At 36.3% G+C, this 21,276-nt stretch overlaps 1 protein-coding gene across 4 annotated transcripts in view; it reads left to right on the forward strand.

The window, feature by feature from the left end:
* The window catches only part of TRIP11 (thyroid hormone receptor interactor 11), a 66,208-nt gene that overhangs the window by 25,386 nt on the left and 19,546 nt on the right, over window positions 1-21,276 (forward strand). For all 4 annotated transcript variants that reach the window (XM_067727376.1, XM_067727385.1, XM_067727392.1 and 1 more), the window contains exons 10-16: window positions 668-880; window positions 1,824-4,847; window positions 7,926-8,066; window positions 8,652-8,845; window positions 12,311-12,474; window positions 14,574-14,677; window positions 20,165-20,264. In XM_067727376.1, coding sequence (XP_067583477.1) covers window positions 668-880; window positions 1,824-4,847; window positions 7,926-8,066; window positions 8,652-8,845; window positions 12,311-12,474; window positions 14,574-14,677; window positions 20,165-20,264 — 3,940 coding nt within the window. The remainder of the gene's footprint in view (window positions 1-667; window positions 881-1,823; window positions 4,848-7,925; window positions 8,067-8,651; window positions 8,846-12,310; window positions 12,475-14,573; window positions 14,678-20,164; window positions 20,265-21,276) is intronic.

A 21,276-nucleotide genomic window follows, 5' to 3' on the forward strand; every position in this document is an offset into this window, starting at 1 on the left:
GTATCTTTAGGAATGTTAGGTCTGAGAGAGGGGAACCTAGTCTGTGCTTAGGTTAGAAGGTAAAGGAAGGAAAGGAGGGTTCTTTCTTGGGTCAAGAAAAGGTTTCATGTTCTGACAAGCCAGTTATAAGGGAAATTACTTTTATGAGGGAGAAGAAGCCTTTTATTTTCTAATTAGAGAGGACAAACTTCAGAGCAAATGGATATGGATAGCTTACATTTTTGCCTGGGGCTGTTGGTGGTGATGTTAGGGATGGAAGTGAAGGGAGCTGGAAGGCTCGGGATGTTTTGAAAATTATGTGTGTTGTGTGGGGGAAGGAGGAGATGGAAGGGAAGCAGCAGTGGGAGTGGGAGTGGGAAGGCTCTCAAATGGGAAAGTTTTTGTGTAAAGAAGTTGGAGCTAGAGGACAGACTTACAGTTGTTGCATCTTGTCTAGGACTATAGAAATGTTTTACTTGAAGCTGCAAATAAAATTGTACATGAATGAAGGCTGTGGCTTGTTCAATTTTATGTGTTATTGCTGAGGTATTATTCAATAATGTTTCCAACACAGAGCATCTAAAAATACATTCCCAAGTTTTGCTTATATATGTATATTTTTAAACTTTTGGTGTCTCTTCTTCCAATTGATAGTATGTGTTGTTTTTTTCCCCTTTTTTCATTTAAGGAAGAACTGCAAATATCACTTTCAGAATTGAACAATGAATATGAAGCACTTAAAAGTACAGCTGCAAGGGACATGGATTTGGATTCAGAATTATGTGATTTAAGACGTAATTTGGAGGCAAAGGAACAAGAACTCAATCAGAGCATTACTGAAAAGGAAATACTAATAGCTGAGTTAGAAGAATTGGATAAACAGAACCAAGAGGCTACAAAGGTAACAATATATTAAATTATATTTTATGATATATGTATATATATTTAAATTTATTTTATTTATTTTATTTTTGGCTGCGTTGTGTCTTCATTGCTGCCCACAGGCTTTCTCTAGTTGCAGCGAGCAGGCTTCTCATTGTGGTGGCTTCTCTCGTTGCGGAGCACGGGGTATAGGTGCACAGGCTTCAGTAGTTGTGGTGCGCGGGCTCAGTAGTTGTGGTGCACAGGCTTAGTTGCTCTGCGGCATGTGGGATCTTCCCGGACCAGGGCTCGAACCTGTGTCCCCTGCATTGGGAGGCGGATTCTCAACCACTGCGCCACCAGGGAAGCCCTGTTTTATGATATATTAAAGACAGTGCAGCAGCATGTTCTACTCAGTAGACTGAACACTGGATTAATAAGCAAAACTGGCGTGATTTAATTTCGGTGATTTAATCAATATTTTAGTTAATTGATGCTCAAGTTGTAGAGGTTGGCAAACTTTTTTTGTAAAGTGTTAGATAGTAAATATCTTTGGCTTTGCAGGCCATGTAGTTGCAGTTGCAGCTACTCAGCTCTGCTGTTGTCATATGTAAACGAACGAGCCTGGCTCTGTTCCAGTAAGAATTTACTTACAAAAACTTACAACTTACAAAACTTACAAAAAAAAAAAAAAAAAAAAAAGGTGCAGGTGTTATTTGGCCCATGGGCTGTAGCTTGTTGTCTCCCTGCTTCAGTGTTTATTTGCTTTTAAGTTCTAATCTCTAAAACAATTAAATAGATTTGCTGTAAGATAATTAGTAAATAATTTTGTTGGGAATTTTTAAAAAGTTCCCAACAAAATTAGAAGGATTAGAAATGTCTGAGGATTATTCTTGTATTATGTGTGATATTTTATAAAGTTTCCTTTAGGTACTAAAATGAGAGAATGTTTTAAAGTTCATGCAAATTAATTTTTCTTTCAGCACATGATTTTGATCAAAGATCAGCTATCAAAACAAGAAAACGAGGGAGATAATGTCATCAGTAAACTGAAAAAAGATCTAAATGATGAAAAAAAGAGAGTTCATCAACTTGAAAATGATAAAATGAACATTACTAAAGAGTTAGACGTGCAGAAAGAAAAGTTAATTCAGAGTGAACTGGTACTAAGTGATTTACATTTAACCAAGCAGAAGCTTGAGGATAAAGTAGCAGATTTAGTAGATCAGCTAAATAAATTGCACACAAAAAATTTAAACATCCAGAAGGAGAACTTTGAACTTCAGGAACATATTAAACAAAAGGAGCAGGAGCTCTCTAGAGTCAGGGATGAGTTAATAACGCAGTCTCTTAATCGAGACTCTAACAGTAATTTTAAGGATGACTTACTTAACGAAAGGGAAGCCGAAGTGAGAAACTTAAGGCAAAATCTTTCAGAAATAGGACAGCTCAATGAAAATTTAAAGAAAGTTGCTTTTGATCTCAAAATGGAAAATGAAAAGTTGAATTTAGCATGTGAAAATGTAAGACATCAGTTGGAAGAGTCTATTGCTGGTAACAATCAGATTTCTCAGGAAAAAAACGCTATTGTGGAGGCTCTAAAAATCGAGAAGGAACAGTTAGAAGGAGAATTGTGTCAGGCTGAAAAGAGGCTGTTGGAAGAAGCAAACAAGTATGAGCAAACCATGGAAGAACTGTCCAATGCACGTAATTTGAGTATCTCTGCTTTACAGCTGGACCATGAGCGTTTAATTAAACTCAGTCAAGAGAAAGACTTTGAAATAGCAGAACTCAGAAAGAATATCAAGCAGATGGATACTGATCATAAGGAAACGAAGAAAATTTTGTCATCTAGTTTAGAAGAGCAGAAGCAATTGACCCAACTTGTAAATGAGAACGAAATTTTTATTGAAAAACTTAAAGAAAGAAGTTCAGAGCTTCAGGAGGAATTAGATAAATATACTCAGGCCTTAAGAAAAAATGAAATTTTAAGGCAAACCATAGAGGAAAAAGACAGAAGTCTTGGATCCATGAAAGAAGAAAACAATCATCTGAAAGAAGAGTTGGAACGACTCAGGGAACAGCAGAGTCGAGCTGCACCTGTGGCTGAGCCTAAAACCCTTGATAGTATTACAGAACTAGAATCTGAGGTGAATCAGCTGAATATATTAAAGGATAATCTTAAAGAGGAAATAAAACATCATCAAAAGGTAATTGAAGATCAAAACCAGAGTAAAATACAGCTGCTTCAGTCTTTACAGGAGCAGAAGAAGGAAATGGATGAGTTTAGATACCAGCATGAGCAAATGAACGCCACACACACCCAGCTCTTTTTAGAGAAAGATGAGGAAATTAAGAATTTGCAAAAAACAATTGAACAAATCAAAACCCAGTTGCAGGAAGAAAGACAGGACGTTCAAACAGAGAATTCTGTTATTTTTCAAGAAACAAAAGTTCAGGGCCTTAATATAGAAAATGGAAGTGAAAAGCATGATTTATCTAAAGCTGAAACCGAAAGATTAGTAAAAGGAATAAAAGAACGAGAATTGGAGATTAAGCTTCTAAATGAAAAGAATATATCTCTAACTAAACAGATTGATCAGCTTTCCAGAGATGAGGTTGGTAAACTAACTCAGATTATCCAGCAGAAAGATTTGGAGATACAAGCTCTTCATGCTCGAATTACTACAGCTTCCTACCCCCAGGATGTTGTTTACCTTCAACAGCAGCTGCAGGCCTATGCTATGGAACGAGAACAGGTACTAGCTGTTTTGAGTGAGAAGACTAGGGAGAATAGCCATCTAAAAACAGAATATCACAAGATGATGGATATAGTTGCTGCAAAAGAAACAGCTCTCAATAAGCTGCAAGATGAAAATAAAAAATTGTCCACGAGGTTTGAAAGTAGTGGCCAAGATATGTTTAGAGAAACTATTCAGAATTTATCACGTATCATTCGAGAAAAAGACATTGAAATAGATGCATTAAGTCAGAAATGTCAGACCTTATTGACAGTTTTACAAACATCCAACACTGAAAATGAGGTTGGAGGTGTTAATAGTAATCAGTTCGAGGAGCTTCTACAGGAACGCGATAAGTTAAAACAACAAGTAAAGAAAATGGAAGAGTGGAAACAGCAGGTAATGACTACAGTACAAAATATGCAACACGAGTCAGCCCAGCTCCAGGAGGAGCTTCATCAGCTTCAGGCACAAGTTCTGGTTGACAGTGATAACAACTCTAAATTGCAAGTGAACTATACTGGCCTGATCCAAAGTTATGAGCAGAATGAAACCAAACTCAAAAATTTTGGGCAGGAATTAGCACAAGTTCAGCACAGCATAGGGCAGCTTTGCAATACCAAGGATCTTCTTTTAGGAAAACTTGATATTATTTCACCTCAGCTCTCTTCTGGATCGTCGCTTACTTCCCAGTCAGCAGAGTCTCTTAGAACAATTAAGTCTGATGTATTGAGTGAGTCTTCTAAACAAGAAATAGAAGAGCTAAGAAAATCACTGCAGGAAAAAGATGCAACAATTAGAACTCTCCAGGAAAATAATCACAGATTGTCTGATTCGATTGCTGCTTCCTCAGAGCTAGAAAGAAAAGAACACGAACAAACTGATTCAGAAATTAAGCAGCTCAAGGAGAAACAAGATACCTTACAAAAGTCGCTTAAGGAAAAAGACCTCTTAATCAAAGCCAAAAGTGATCAGTTACTTGCTTTGAATGAAAATTTCACTAACAAGGTGAATGAAAATGAACTTTTGAGGCAGGCAGTAACAAACCTGAAGGAGAGAACATTAATCTTAGAAATGGACATTTGTAAACTAAAGGGGGAAAATGAAAAAATAATAGAAACATCCAGGGGAAAGGAAACAGAATATCAAGCATTACAGGAGACTAATACGAAGTTTTCTATGATGCTTCGAGAAAAAGAGTTTGAATGCCATTCATTGACGGAGAAGGCTCTGGCTTTTGAGCATCTACTGAAAGAAAAAGAGCAGGTATGTTCTGGATGGCGTGTTGTGGAGGGAAGTTTGGGGTGGAGGAGATTTTTTAGTGTGCTACTTTATTGATGTTCTTTGAAGGGGAAGATGCATTTGTTCATTTAGAAATATTTATTTCAAGGTACTGTGATTCATTCAAAATAAATTTTCCTCAGAGGCATCTGCAAGTTTCTCCCCCAAATTACTAGATATTTCCAAATATTTTTAGTTCTAGATTAATTTTTTTACAGTCTAAGTAGAAAAAGTTTAGAAGCAGTTAATGTTTTTCTTTAGAAAATAGAAATGTGATATAAGAACTCTGAGGTTACTGCAGTTTAATCACATTTTAGGCATATTTCAGTAACTGCTGGTTTTAGAGGTTCTTATATATAAAGGGGAGCTCTGTGAAATACATGCTACATCTTTGACAATGATCTGAAGTACGAAATACATTTTACATTGTGACACAATAAGCACTTGTGTGTGTGTGTGTGTGTGTGTGTGTGTAAAACTGAAACAAAAGTTTCAGGAATCAGAAATTACCCTTACTACATGTGATGCTCTCTTAAAAGAAGGAAGTGCTGGATGACCCATTAAATTGATTTTTATGAATCATTCACAGCCTGGTATTTGAAAAGCGTTAGCTATGAATAGTACTTTTCACATAAGTAGACTCAATAAATATTCTAATCCCAGTTGTGTCATTGTGTGACTTTGGGTGTGTTTTGACTTTATTGGTTTGTTTATTCACCCATAAAAAGGAAGGTTGTATTGGTTAAAAGTGTCAGTAGTTTTGATATATTTAAATGTTTACATTCGGTTGATATTTGATTTTGATAAGAATGTTTTGAAGACCCAGTACATCATGCTGTGATCAAAGCTATGGGCTCTTTTGATGTAGTGCCTTTTTACTCTTATTTCTATACTTTTAGTGGTGGAAATTTAGCAAAGAAATGAGGCAGAACAATGGAATATTAAACAACTGCTTCTTTTCTTTTCTTTTTTTTTTTTTGTGGTGTGCGGGCCTCTCACTGTTGTGGCCTCTCCCGCTGCGGAGCACAGACTCCGGACGCACAGGCTCAGCGGCCATGGCTCACGGGCCCAGCCGCTCCGCGGCATGTGGGATCTTCCCAGACCAGGGCATGAACCTGTGTCCCCTGCATCGGCAGGCGGACTCTCAACCACTGCGCCACCAGGGAAGCCCCAACAACTGCTTCTTGAGTGTTTACATGCTGCGGGGCACGAGTTACAAAATGATTTAACTTCTTTTGCCAATTAAATTCTATTTTAAAAGTCTCGGATTAAAGTTTGTGAATGCTTGATGTAGTTTTCGCTTGATAAGAAAAGTCTTGCCTCATTTTCCCCTTCTTTGTCATCTGATTAAATAGGTACACTGATGTATTGAGTTGTGCTCCTCCTTTCAGGAATAGCTTCTTAGCTTCTTATGGTACTGATATATATTCAGTATGAAAAAGACTGGTAGAGGGTAGAAGCTTTCTATTGCTCACTAGCCAAAATTGGGTGTAGCATCTTAGGGCTTGTAAGAGTATAATGGAGGAGAGGAGGACAATAAAGTATTCTTTTTATATGTTTTTTCCTATTGTAGTTTTAGCATCTTGTACAGTCTAATTCTATTTCATTGACATTTATAGATCCAAAGTGTGCAGATTTAATTAAGGCTCACCTACCTTTCAGGAAGCTTTCCTAAGTTAGTTAAGTTGTACTTAAGTATTGTATTACTTGAGGGTAATTGGCATAAACTAATTGATTTCTTATAATATTCTATATAATTGAAGAATACCTTTATTTTGAATATAACAGCATTTTTCTTTAGGGAGACAGGAGTGTTCTCAACAGGAGATCTTCAGCTCTTTATTTGTCAAGCATTTCTCTGATATGAAAAAAATGTTTAACTGAAAAACTGTTTGGATGATATTGGCCTTCTTTTCCAGGAGGGGGTGTTGAGATAAAAGGAACAGATGGTTTTATGTTTTGGTTTCAATGATTTGTCCTGGGGGACGTGTTATATATTCTTAAAGAAATGGAAAGTTTACATGAAAATGTAAAAATGATACCAATCTATAAATAGATTCAGACGATACACACTTCTCAAACACAGAAAAGAATTGGCTGTAAACAGTCTGACACTTTTTTGTGCTTTTTAGAATTCTAGCTGTCATCTTAAATTCATGGCCCTACTTCTGCAATGAAAGGTTATCTTTTTTTTCCTGCCGGCTTTAATGTATTGTTCTTGCATGGAAGGCATTCAGGAATAAATTTTCCTAACAGTCTTAGAAAGATAACATTCCAGAGTTGCTTTCGTTAAATTGTTGCCAAAATGTTCTTTTAAAATAGGCTGTGCATGTGAAATGACTTTCCTTTTTCTCCTGTGACAGCAACTCCACACTGTTACTTTCCCTAACAACAGTTGCATATGCCTGATGAATAGACACACACACACACACACTCTCTCTCTCTCTCTCTCATTCTCTCTCTCTCTCTCTCTCTCCCTCCCTCCCTCCCTCTCTCCCCCCTCCCCCTCCCTCTCCCTCTCTCCCTCACTCCCTCTCTCCCTCTTTCCCTCTCTCTCTCTCTCTCTCTCTCTTACTTTTGGGTGATTTGGGGGTTTGTGTATGCTTTGTTGTGTAGGGTAAGTTTGAAGAGATTGTGTCTTTTGAGTTCTTCTTAAAGCATTTTAAATAAACTTTTCCTTTAAGAATACTTTCAGATTATTAGAAAAGCTGGAAAGATAGTACAGCATTCCCATATACCTCACACACTGTTTCCCTTTTAACATCTATGTTACTATGGTACATTGGCAACAACTAATGAACCTTTATAGATACATTAATAGTTTCTTTGAATTATCTTAATTTTTTAGCAGATGTCCTTTTCTTGTTCCGTGGTCCCATCCAGGATACATTATAGTTAGTTGTCATTGTCTCTTTAGGCTCCTTTAGACTGTGATGGTTTCTCACACTTTCCTTGTTTTGGATGACTTTGACATAGTTAACTGAATTTTTAAATTATTTAATGAAGAAATGTCTTTTTTTAAATGTGTCTTTCTTTAAAGCTAAAGTTATTTCTTTCCAAAAGGGCAAGACTGGGGAGTTAAATCAACTTTTAAATGCAGTTAAGTCAATGCAGGAGAAGACAGTTATCTTTCAGCAGGAGAGAGATCAAGTCATGTTGGCCCTGAAACAGAAACAAATGGAAAACACTGCTGTACAGAATGAGGTATACTTTCACTTTAAAGAAATAGTGATTCAAACACTTAAGTCTAATAACTCTTAAATAAGAAAACTATAAAGATTATCAATTAAAATGAATTTCTCTTAGGTGATTTTTTTCTTAGTCTTACTCTGATGCGCTTTAGTAGGATTTTGATCTCCCAAAGTGCGTTCTGTTTCAGTTTTCAAGCAAAAACCATGATCTAATCATTATGTTTTATACCTGAAATTAAATTATACCTCAAGAAAAGAAAAAGATGGCATATCTTGGATATAAGAAAAATTTCCTACCCACAAAGTATGAAAAAAATGAGATTTACTGAAAAAGTGGCCTGTCACAAAAAGCCTAGTACTTTGTACAATTATTATAGCCACAGGGAATGAGATCTTACAAAGTAAACCTTCCAAATGAATATTTAAGATGATTTCAGGAGCCTTTTTTCTTAGCATAAATATATCTTGGAGTATGAGAAATTAATATACAATTAATACACTTCAATAATGGGGAAAGACTTGATAACAGAGTGGCTTGTAGGAGGGGAAAGGGGGAGCATTTTATGGAAGAAAAATAAAAGAAATATCCTCTACCTAGGTTCAACATTTACGTGACAAAGAATTACGCTTAAACCAGGAGCTAGAGAGATTGCGTAACCATCTTTTAGAATCAGAAGATTCTTACACCCGTGAAGTTTTGGCTGCAGAAGATAGAGAGGCTAAGCTAAGAAAGAAAGTAACAGTACTGGAGGAAAAGCTAGTTTCATCCTCTAATGCAATGGAAAATGCAAGGTAACTTTTTCTTTTTTCTTTTTCTTTTTTTTTTTAGTATTAGCGTTAATTAAATACTTCCTGAGTGTCAGACTCAGAATTGTTCATATGCTACCTTATTTTATTCTCACAAAATTCATTATCTCCATTTTATAGACTAAGAAACTAAGGGTAAAGAGGTTTAATAACCTTCCCAAGGTCAGGCACACAAAGTGCACATGTAGGTTTCACACTTGGGTTTGTAACCCTTATCCAGATCTGGCATTCAAACTGAGGTTTCTCCAGATCTTAATTGTTATCCTAGATAATTGCTTCTCATCATTTTAGGAGGCTAGACTTAAATTCTTACTGATTTAATTAGCGTTGCCAGGTTCCCCAAGAACTAATTTAATTTATGTGATTTAATTTTTAATCAAGTGATGTAAGGTTGAACAAAGTTTGGATATTATAAAGGAGAGAGTAAAGGAAGTAGCAAGGGAAAGGCCTAGGTCAATGTGAATTAACTCTTGGCTTGTTAGAACTTTTGAGTGACCAGGTCCCTGCTTATATATTTTTAAATTTTATTTCTCTCAATAAAATGTGTTGTTGTTTTTTTTCTTATTACAAAAACATATTTTCCACTTCAGGAAACTCACATAAACCAAAAGAACATAAAGCCACAGACTCTCTCATCCAGAGATAATCTTTTTTTGTGCCTTTGTATGCTTCTGTATATGTGTGTATATATAACATATTATTTTCTTAAAGCAAAATTGAGATCATACTATTTATACTGTTTTGTAACCTGCTTCTATCAGTTAATAATATGAATATGAGTACACATTAAGCCATATGTTCCTGCAATATCATTTGTGGCTGCATAGTATACCATTATTTGGATTTGCCATAATTTCTTTAACCCACTCATTTATTATTGGACATTTAGAGTGTTTGAACTTTTCAGAATTACTAAGAGTGCTGTTTTGTTTTTTATATAAGTTTGTTTTATTTTTGGCTGCATTGGGTCTTCGTTGCTGAGAGCGGGCTTTCTCTAGTTGTGGCGAGCGGGGGCTACTCTTCGTTGTGGTGCACAGGCTTCTCACTGCGGTGGCTTCTCTTGTTGTAGAGCACGGGCTCTAAGCACGCGGGCTTCAGTAGTTGTGGCACGCGTGCTCAGTAGCTGTGGCTCGTGGGCTCTAGAGCGCAGGCTCAGTAGTTGTAGCGCACGGGGTTAGTTGCTCCATGGCATGTGGGATCCTCCTGGACCAGGGCTCAAACCTGTGTCCCCTGCATTGTCAGGCAGATTCTTAAGCACTGCGCCACCGGGGAAGCCCAAGAGTGCTGTTCTGATAACCCAAAATAGGTATTTTTGTGTTGATGACAGATTATTTCCTTAGTGTAAATTTTGAGAAATGGAAATTCTGATTGAAAGGCTGTTTTTAAAACGTTTGAAATGTACTGCCAAATAATCTTCCCAAAAAATCATGTCCATTTATCTTCCCATTAGTTGTATGTGCATCTTTTTATCTTTTTACTTTTTACTGTATGGTGCTGAGGGAAATATAAGGATATAGTAGATATTATCTCTGCAAAGAGATTATAGGCCAGTAGAGATAGTATTTCTGAGGGTGAACTCCTTACCCCCTTTGTAGGATGTATTATTGTACCTTCAGACTCAGAAGAACTTGTTTAAAATGAGAATCAAAACAGTGAGTGAACATTTGTGTATGTGTTTCACATTGGCAGAAATAGCAAAACATCCTTAGTCTATAAGATTGATCATCTTTCCTTTCAATTTTCAGGCCCTTATTTTCTCTAATTGAAATAGTTTCTAATCTCTGCCTATTTTTGTTTACTATTCATAATAACTGCAGAATAACCTTCGGAAGGTAGGGCTGTGGTCTTGTTTCTCCTTTTTTCAAAACCAGGTTAGACTGTCATGATTTGGGCCCACTGTTTTTCTGTTAATCCCACCTATTCTTCAAATAGCACTTCATGATGAATTATTTGTTTAGCACCCCACTCCTCAAATCCAAAATCAATCCCTAGTGTGATGTTTTTCCTTTGAACCTGCGTAATATTTTGAGTCTTTCATAGGGCACTTGTATTTTTCTTAGGGGTATTTGTAATTGTTGAGCTGTTTTACACTTTCTCCCACCCAACGAAGTGTAAGGCCACCAGTGGGTAGGAATGATGCCATTTATGTCACACTCTTCCCACAGTATACATTCTTACACATAGTTTCATAGATGTTCAGTAAATATTTGGTTTATAAGTAACTCAAATCTACAGAATCAGATAATGGTGTTTTGAGCCCTTAACAATAGTAACATCTTGTTGTATTTATTAACTTTTTGAATGACATCACAGTTCATTTCATCCTTACAATCACCCTTTGAGTGATTTGTTAACCAGCAAAATTGAATAAAGTCCAGGGACATAAGAGGGGAGAGTTAAGTCCTCTGGTTATCAGTTTACTGCCTTTTCCAAAAGAGGGTGCTATTGGGTAAAATTTCTTCAAAGTGAGCTGCTCTTAATGGGTTTTATTGGCCTGCTCTGAATAAAAACTTAACTGGATATTAAAAACCCAGGAAAGGCTATTGCAGTATTTTGTATGTAATAATTGTACATTAAGGAAGTACCTCGGTGACATAAGCCTGGATAGATGTTCTGTAATTCTCTTAGGGATCTCTGATTTGGGACAGGTGTAGGGGTTATTATATTTAATGTAAGCAGAAAGAAAGATGACAGTAAAAGATGGGATAACCTTTGGAAAGTTGTGAGTTCACTAGGATTGTGAGTGCCAAAAGCAAGGCGGGTATCAGAATCCATTGCTTGTTGGGTTGGAGCTGGACAAAATGACTTCCAAGATCCCTTACAACTTACAAGTTTATGATAAATTACGTCTTAGAGTTTTAGCCTCGAAACACAAAGTTGCAGGCTATTTTTAAATTTTTCTTAAGCTGACATACCTTGTTTAGCCCAGTTCTGTGTTTAAAATGACTGCTATTTGTTCAAAGTCACCTTCACAGGAAGGATGATTGAATTAACAAACGCAGGGAGGACGAAGGTCAGAGGAACTCTTCAAGTTTCTTTGAAATCTAACTTGAATTTAATGCAATAAAATGTAGGGAAGGTCAGATTCATAGAGACAGAAAGTAGAATGGTGGTTACTGGGTGGAGAGGGGGTTATTGTTTAATGGGTGTGGAGTTTCGGCTTGGGAAGATGAAAAAGTTCTAGAGATGAGTGGTCGTAATGGTTGTACAGCCATGCAAGTGTACTTACTACCACTGAACTGTACACATAAAAATGGTTAAAATGGTAAATGTTATGTGTATTTTACCACAATAAAAAAAACATAGGGAAGAGGTTTCATCTTGTTAAAGTATCTAAATACTTTGAATATAACTTGCACTTAGTGCAGTAAAATGTAGGGAAGGTATTTCATCTTGTCAAAGTGTCTAAATAGATAGAAACAGTTTGACTTTTATTCTTTTTGTTTAAAGCCATCAGGCCAATTTACAGGTAGAGTCATTGCAGGAACAGTTGAATGTGGCATCGAAGCAAAGGGATGAAACTGCACTACAGCTTTCCATGTCTCAGGAACAAGTAAAGCAGTATGCTCTGTCACTCTCCAACCTGCAGATGGTCCTGGAGCATTTCCAGCACGGTCAGTTGTATGGCCAGTCTTTCATTGAAGAAGAGTTATTGTACGGTTGACCCTTGAACAATGCATGGGTTAGGATGGATGCCTACCCCCCATGCAGTTGAAAACCCATAACTTGAGTTCCCCCGAACTTAACTCCTAATAGCCCACTGTTGACCAGGAGCCTTGCTAATAACATAGTCAATTGACACATTTTTTTGTATGTTATGTGTACTATATACTGTATTCTTACAATAAAGGAAGCTAGAGAAAAGAAAATGTTATTAAGAAAATCATAAGGAAGAGAAAATACATTCACTGTACTGTATTTATTGATACTATAAGTTTATGTCATCTGTTTGCAAAATGAATTGTCTATTAGTACCTACATCAGTATTCTCTTATATGATAGAAAACCCTGTAGATATTATACATATTACTAACACTAGACATCAAAAATGAAATGTGTGAAAAAGAAATTCATATTTAGGTATAATGATTCGTGATTGATAATGAAGAAGTAGCAATATTATTGCTTTATGATAGCCTAACCTTTACACTAATGAATGGTTATAAAATTTTTATGGTATACAGTAATATAGTCATATTCGTAATATAGTACTGGAAACGTTACATTTTTTTAAAAAACCGCTTACTTGTGATGATAGGCTGATATGCAGTTTCTCCAATTACAAGAGAGAAAGGCATACCTTATGGTAATGTGATTCTTTGGAAGCAAAGTTATAAAACAGTAAGAAAACTAACATATTGTTAAATTTATATTATCACTCACCTTCTGCCTATGTTAGGATAGACTAGTATCTATATGTATTTCAAGCATTCGTCACATAACCTTTTTCTTAATGTTTTTGATATTTCTAGTCTATGTGGTTCATCTGCTTTTTCAAATTGTCTCAAATCTCCAAAAAATGTTTCCAGTGTATTTACTGAAAAAAATCTACATATGGTGGACCCATGCAGTTCAAACCTGTGTTGTTCACAGATCAGCTGTAGTTTTGGGAATTTTGGCTTGAGTGCTGTTTTAGATTAGGCATAGGGAAATCTTTGAAAGGTTACCCACTTGTAGGGGGAGAAGATAAGTAGCCATCAACAAATTAGACTTTTCTTACAGTTAAGAGTAGAGAACATAAACTGTATATACTAATTATTAAAAAAATTATTTTAGTGTCATATTATGATACTTTAGTTAAGGCGAGAGGTGAGGGAAGTATGAGGGTAACATAGTAAGGATCACATGATAAAGGGGAATACAAAGGAAGAGAGAGGCACACATAGGAAAAAAAAAGATAGGTGTTGAGATGTTGGTTGGAGGTTGAATCCACTAAAGAGAGTTAATCATCAGTAATTACTCTTTTGAAGTATTGATTAATTTGTTCTTAGCTGTTCATCTATACTTGAAGGTAACTGCATTTTTCTAGTTCAGGTGGAAAGTACTCTTCTAGGCACATAGTAATAGTGACCAGAGCACACGTACCCCGATAACCAAATATGCTTTTTCACATCTACCTCCCATCATCAGATTTACCCCCTTTAGATCATTCACCCATCCATTTGTCAACTCGTACATTCTGTAATTACTGGCAATGCATGAACTGCTAGTGAGGGGCAGGCGGTTAGAGGATGTGAGGCTAATGAAGCTAAAGAAGTTACAGTTAAAAAAAAAAAAAGAAGTTACAGTTTTGTGCCTGAGCAAAACTTTACATTTGTACATACGTACATGTCAGGGTTACTCCTATGGTTGAAATTTTGAATTTTACACGTAAGAATTCTCTAGGTCTGCTCTGTATAATACTAGAGTAGACATGTGTACAAAATAGTATGGTACTGAGGCCATAGAGAAAGCTTTGCTAAAGAGGAAATATTTGAGTAGAGTTCTGAAGGGAGGGAAAGTTTGCAAGATGGACAAGGTGGAGAAGGATTTAAGCAGAGGAAAGTGATCTCATTACTTTAATTCCAGTTAACGTCATCACTAAGGCATATATAATTTTCTTGTTAAGACATTTGAACTATTTTTGTTGAATTATTAAAATTTCAAGTGGTTTAAAATTCTAATTTTATCACACAATTACAAAATACTAATATAACTTTTTTTTCCTCTTTAGAAGAAAAAGCTATGTATTCTGCTGAACTAGAAAAACACAACCAACTTGTTGCTGAATGGAAGAAAAAGGCAGAAAATCTGGAAGGAAAACTTGTATCATTACAGGTTGGTTGAAATAATTTACTCTTGTAAATTTTATTATGCACAAAACAGTTACTTGTAGAATTTTTGTCTTGGAAATAATCTCCTAAACAGTTAATTTTTTTTTTTCTAAACAGTTAATTTAGTAAATATTGTCACTGAGGCATAACAGTGAATAAGATATTCAGGATTTCCCTCATGTTACTTATAGTTTAGAATAGACACAGCAAATACGAGATTTAAATTTTTAGCACAGGTGGGCATTTTAGAGATCACTAAAAAAAATTAGTGTAAAATTTTAACTGTATAATTTTCTGTTTTCAACAAAATATATTGGGTATTTTATTTCACATGGATTAAAATAATGTGTATTATCCCATTAGATCTTTTTCTTTTGCACCCTTAATTCTTTTTTTTTTTGCTTTATCTTTTTTTTTTTAACATCTTTATCAGAGTATAATTGCTTTACAGTGTTGTTAGTTTATGCTGTATAACAAAGTGAATCAGCTATATGCATATGTATATCCCCATATCCCCTCCCTCTTGTGTCTCCCTCCCACCCTCCTTATCCCACCCCTCTAGGTGGTCACAAAACACCTAGCTGATCTCCCTGTGCTATGCGGCTGCTTCCCACTAGCTATCTGTTTTACATTTGGTAGTGTATATATGTCAGTGCTACTCTCTCACTTGGTCCCAGCTTACCCTTCCCCCTCCCCGTGTCCTCAAGCCCATTCTCTACATCTCTGTCTTTATTCCTGTCCTGCCCCTAGGTTCATCAAAACCATTTCTTTTTTTTAGATTCCATATATATGTGTTAGCATATGGTATTTTTCTCTTTCTGACTTAATTCACTCTGTATGACAGACTCTAGGTCCATCCACCTCACTACAAATAACTCAGTTTTGTTTCTTTTTATGGCTGAGTAATATTCCATTGTATATATGTGCCACATCTTCCTTATCCATTCATCTGTCGATGGACATTTAGGTTGCTTCCATGTCCTGGCTATTGTGAATAGTGCTGCAGTGAACATTGTGGTATGTGACTCTTTTTGAATTACGGTATTTTCAGGGTATATGCCCAGTAGTGGGATTGCTGGGTCATATGGTAGTTCTATGTTTAGTTTTTTAAAGAACCTCCATACTGTTCTCCATATTGGCTGTATCAATTTATATTCCCACCAACAGTGCAAGAGGGTTCCCTTTTCTCCACACCCTCTCCAGCATTTATTGTTTGTAGATTTTTTGATGATGGCCATTCTGACCAGTGTGAGGTGATAGCTCATTGTAGTTTTGATTTGCATTTCTCTGATGATTAGTGACGTTGAGCATCCTTTCATGTTTGTTGGCAATCTGTATATCTTCTTTGGAGAAATGTCGATTTAGGTCTTCTGCCCATTTTTTGATTGGATTGTTTTGTTTGTTTGATATTGAGCTGCATGAGCTGCTTGTGTATTTTGGAGCTTAATCCTTTGTCAGTTGCTTCATTTGCAAATATTTTCTCGGATTCTCAGGGTTGTCTTTTTGTCTTGTTTATGGTTTCCTTTGCTGTGCAAAAGCTTTGAAGTTTCATTAGGTCCCATTAGTTTATTTTTGTTTTTATTTCCATTTCTCTAGGAGGTGGGTCAAAAAGGATCTTGCTGTGATTTATGTCACAGAGTGTTCTTCCTGTGTTTTCCTCTAAGAGTTTTATAGTGTCTGGCCTTACACTTAGGTCCTTAATCTATTTTGAGTTTATTTTTGTGTATGGTGTTAGAAAGTGTTCTAATGTCATTCTTTTACATGTAGCTGTCCAGTTTTCCCAGCACCACTTACTGAAGAGGCTGTCTTTTCTCAATTGTATACTCTTGCCTCCTTTATCAAAGATAAGGTGACCATATTGCACCTTAATTCTTTAAAATATTTTTCTCTTTATTATTATGCTGTATTTCATGCCTATAAATATTATATATAAGAAATAAATAAAATGAACCCCATGAAGAGACACCACAGTGACTTGCTGTTTGATGTAGGATAAACTTTTCTGAGTCATAAGTAGACTCTGGTGATAGCTGGTAGAAAGTAATAAAATTTATGTATCTGTCTTTAGAGGTGAATATGCTGTTTTGGCATATTAATATTCTAAACAATTGAAGACATACTTCCATAATGTTTTAAAATTTTTACTAAATGTTGAGTGACTGGAAAACAATATTTAGATAATACGTATAAAATATAAGAATAGCAATACAGCAAATACCCACGTACTCACCACCCGGTAAAAGATTGTCACCCTTTGAAGTTCCCGTAAGCACCCCTCCACATCTCCTCTCCTTCTTACCACCTTTTATGTGTTTTACCCCCTTGTTTTTCTTTATGGTTTTATCACATAGATTTGCATCTTTTTACAGTACATTGTTTGGTTTTGCATATTTTTAAACTGTATGAATGGAATTCTGAACTGTATGTAAATGGAATTCTTCTGAGGCTTGCTTTTTTTGCTTAGCATTATGTTCATGAGTTTCAGCCGTAACTGTGTAGTTACTGTGTTAGAAGTTTCATTATTTTCACTGCTGTATTCCTTGTGTGAATATGTAATTTATTTACCCATTTTCCTGGTAAAGGACATTTCCCTTATCTGCCATACAAACAATGTGGTTATGAATTTCCTTGTTTATATCTCCTGGTGCACATGTATAAGAGTTTCAGGTGTGTATCTCGATTGGAATTGCTGAATCATGGGATATATATGGGCAATTTCAATTTTATTAGATTTGGGGGCAAATTGTTTTCTAAAGCACTTGTGCTAATTTTCTCCTACCAGTGGTACTAAGAGTTCTTGTTCTACATCCTTGGCAATGCTAGCATTATCAGAATTTTTTAAAGTGTTTGCCAATGTGGTAGGTGGGAAGGGCTATCTTATGGTTTTAATTTGCATTTCTAGTAATGAGGTCAAGCATCTTTTAATATGTTTTTTCACCATTTATGCTTACTTTCTCATTAGCTCATTAACACATTAAAAAGACATTTTATTTGACGCACTTGTTTTCAGTGGGCCAAAATATCTAGCCGGTCATACTGTTAGAAGTCCAGATCTTCTTTTTAAACTAGCTCTATTTAAAAATTTTTTTAATGTAATATATATTTAGAAAAACAACAGAATAAATCAGAAGAAACTAAGAGGGAATTAGTAAAGGTAAAAGTTGAAATTAGTGAAATAAAAAGCAAAAATGTGGTAGAAAGAATAATTAAATCTAAACGTTAATTTTCAAAAATGTCTTAGTGTAGTTTTTTTAAGCTTTACTTATTTCTTAAATATAAATGCTATGAGGTTAACAAAGTCATTTGAAAGTTTATTTAAATTTCCTTTACACTAAATTTAATCTTGTTGATTTTGTTTAAAATTTTTTGTTTCAGTCTCTCTTTGTATCAGTTAAGGTTCAACCTGAGAAGCAGAACCAGTAGGATGTGTATGTGTGTACACATATGTACACATACACACATACATATACATACACATATACATTGATGCATATACCATATATGGATACCTGTGAGGTTTGTTACAAGGAATTGGCAACATTGTGGGGCCTGGCTAAGCAAGTTAGGTAGGTTTGGCAGTCAAAATGGGAGGATCACATCATAGGCAGGCTGGAACTCATAGGCGTGGGCCAAAGCTGTTGTCCACAGGTGGTTAGGAAAAAAAATCACAAGCAGGATGGACTCTGTGGGCATGGGCTGAAGTTGCTGTCCACAGATGGAATTTCTTCTTTATGGAGAAACCTCAGTCCTGATTTCAAGGCATTTCAGCTGGTTCAATTAGGTCCGCCCTGATTATCCAGGATAATGTGCCTTCCTTAAATTCAGCTGATTTGAGCTTTGATTACATTTGCAAAATACCTTCACAGCAATACCTGCCTTAAGTTTGACTGGATAACTGGGGACTAGCCTATCCAAGATGATACATCAAAAAAGCTGTCACACTCTGATTCAAGATGATGAAACTTGACCTGACATTTACGTGGGTGAATCCTCTAGAATAGCCAAGAAAATTGTGTGAAAGAATAATGATGAGGAGGGACTTGCCTACTAAATGTCAAAATAGAGCCGTAAATCAATACCATATTGACTAGATTAGTGGAACAGAAGGAGAATCCAGAAATGGAGCCCAGGTTATATTTGAGAATTAAATTTAAAACTAAACCCTAAACTACTTTCAGTTCAGTGGGGAAAAGGGTAGGAGGTTATCTAATAAACAGTAGATACAACCGGCTGTCTATATGGAAGAAAATGAAATTGGACCCCTATCTTACACTATATACAAAAGTAAATTCCAACTGTATTAAAGCAAGGATTCTCAGCTGGGAGTGGTGCTGGAAATCTGGGGGGTCTTTTTGGCTGTTACAGTGACTGTGGGTGGGTCTTCTGGCGTTTAGTGGCCAGAGGCCAGGAATGTTGAAAGAACTCCTACTGAGAAATACTATTTTATAGATATAAATGTTAAAAAAGAAAAATACATTCCAAGAAAATCTAGAAAACCAAGTGTGCAGTTCAGGGCAGGGAGGAGCCTAACCTAGACTAAAACTCAAGAATCAAAGTAGGACATGTGTGACTGTATTTGTAGCGCTGATGACAAAGGGTTCATATCTACTATATAAGGTGCTCTTACAAACTGATGAGAGAAAGACAGCTCAATGGAAAAATGGGCAAGATATGCAAAGATTTTTGCACAAGAGCAGATCCAGCTGTCCTATTAACATGAAAAATTACTCAAATTCACTAGTATGTATTAGAGAAATAAAAATTAAAGTAATAAAGTAATAATGAAACATCACTTTATACCCATCAGACTTGCCAAAATTAAAAAAGAACATTTGTTGGGACTTCCCTGGTGGTGCAGTGGTTAAGAATCCGCCTGCCAGTGCAGGGGACATGGGTTCGAGTCCTGGTCTGGGAAGATCCCACATGCCATGGAGCAACTAAGCCCGTGTGCCACAACTACTGAACCTGTGCTCTAGAGCCCACAAGCCACAAACTACAGAGCCCGCGTGCCACAACTACTTAAGTCTGTGCGCCTAGAGCCCGAGCTCCACAGCAAGAGAAGCCACCGCAATGAGAAGCCCACGCACCTCAACGAAGAGTAGCCCCCACTTGCCTCAACTAGAGAAAGCCCATGCGCAGCAACGAAGACCCAACACAGCAAAAAAAAAAAAATTTGTTGCTATATTTCTTGACTTTTTGTATTTTTTTTGTAGTTTTTATTCTTATTATTGTCATTTTTTAAACTTTTGTCACCATGTTGTCTTTAAATAGCATTCTCTTTTTTATTTAGTTTCTCTGAAAGAGACATTATTGTGTTGTGAAGTGTGGGTTCTATCTTTGATACTTATTAGTATCAAATGAACTTGCCCAAGGTCACAGAAATACAGCTTCTTTAGCTGAAAGGGGTTGACTGACGTTAAGATGTCTTCCAGCCCTATAGTTTGTGAAATAGTTTTTGCATGCTGCTTTTTAATGAACTTTTCTTCCTCAGGAGCGTTTGGATGAAGCAAATGTTGCGCTGGATTCAGCATCAAGACTTACAGAACAGTTAGATTTAAAGGAAGAACAAATTGAAGAACTTAAAAAACAAAGTAGGTTCTTTTCCTTTTCCTTTTTCCCCTACAACGCTAGTATTGAATCAGATGTAGTTTCCCCGCATGCATTGGTACAGTCGAGTGAGACCAACTGCCATTAGTTTGTGACTTCCATTTCCATCTCCCATGACCAGTTTGCTTTGATTTCAATCTAGTCCTAGTGAAACCAAAGTCATAAGTTGGCCCTGGCTGTCCAGTTAGTTTTCCGGAATATTGAGGCAGTCCAGTTGTGCTGTCTGTCACCCTGTTGACCATCAAAGGGATTGATTCGACTGACTCGACTTGTCATGGTATAACTTTTCCTTGTTCAGTCCGTGGTCATCTTGCCTAAAGCTGTCTGATATGCTAGAGAAGGCAGTGTTCTCAAGTAAAAGAGTAACTTTTTGTGGAATGAATGTCTGGCTATAACTAGCTGTTTATGATTATAGATGGTGCTTTACATGCAGGCATGTATTTTTTGATGCTTGTAAATTATCTCATAGGCCCTGTCAATTCCCGAGGGTGAGTCCTGTGTTTAGGAGTATCAGTTGGGCCTCAGATAATCAGGTGGTTCATAGTGCTCTGTTAACTCTTAACTGCTGACAAAGATGGCATGCTCTCATTTAATCTCTGATGTAACAGTCCCCAGGAAGTTGAAGCTATTCTAGGGCTACATTTAGTAGATAATGATTAAAGGTTATTGGAAAGGTGATGGGAACCTAGAAATGTGTCAACTTTAGGTGTCTGGGTTAGGCACAATAGTACCAAGGCACGTAATGAAGTAATTAAGAAGTACCCCCTAACATGAAATAGAGTTAGAAGTAGGAAAAAGTAGGAGATGGTACAGCACAAATACCGTCAGACAATAAAACAGGGACTTGGACATTACAGAGGCAAGTAGACAAATCACTGAAGTGTGGATACCAAAGGACAAGCTGAGGAAGTTGGCCTAAAACCGGTAGGAGACAGGAGATGAGAGATTGTTAGGAATAAAAAATAATAATAAGATCATGTGAGGTATTGTCCTCAA

The sequence above is a fragment of the Pseudorca crassidens genome, chromosome 1, assembly GCF_039906515.1.
Source record: "Pseudorca crassidens isolate mPseCra1 chromosome 1, mPseCra1.hap1, whole genome shotgun sequence".
Lineage (NCBI taxonomy): Eukaryota > Metazoa > Chordata > Mammalia > Artiodactyla > Delphinidae > Pseudorca > Pseudorca crassidens.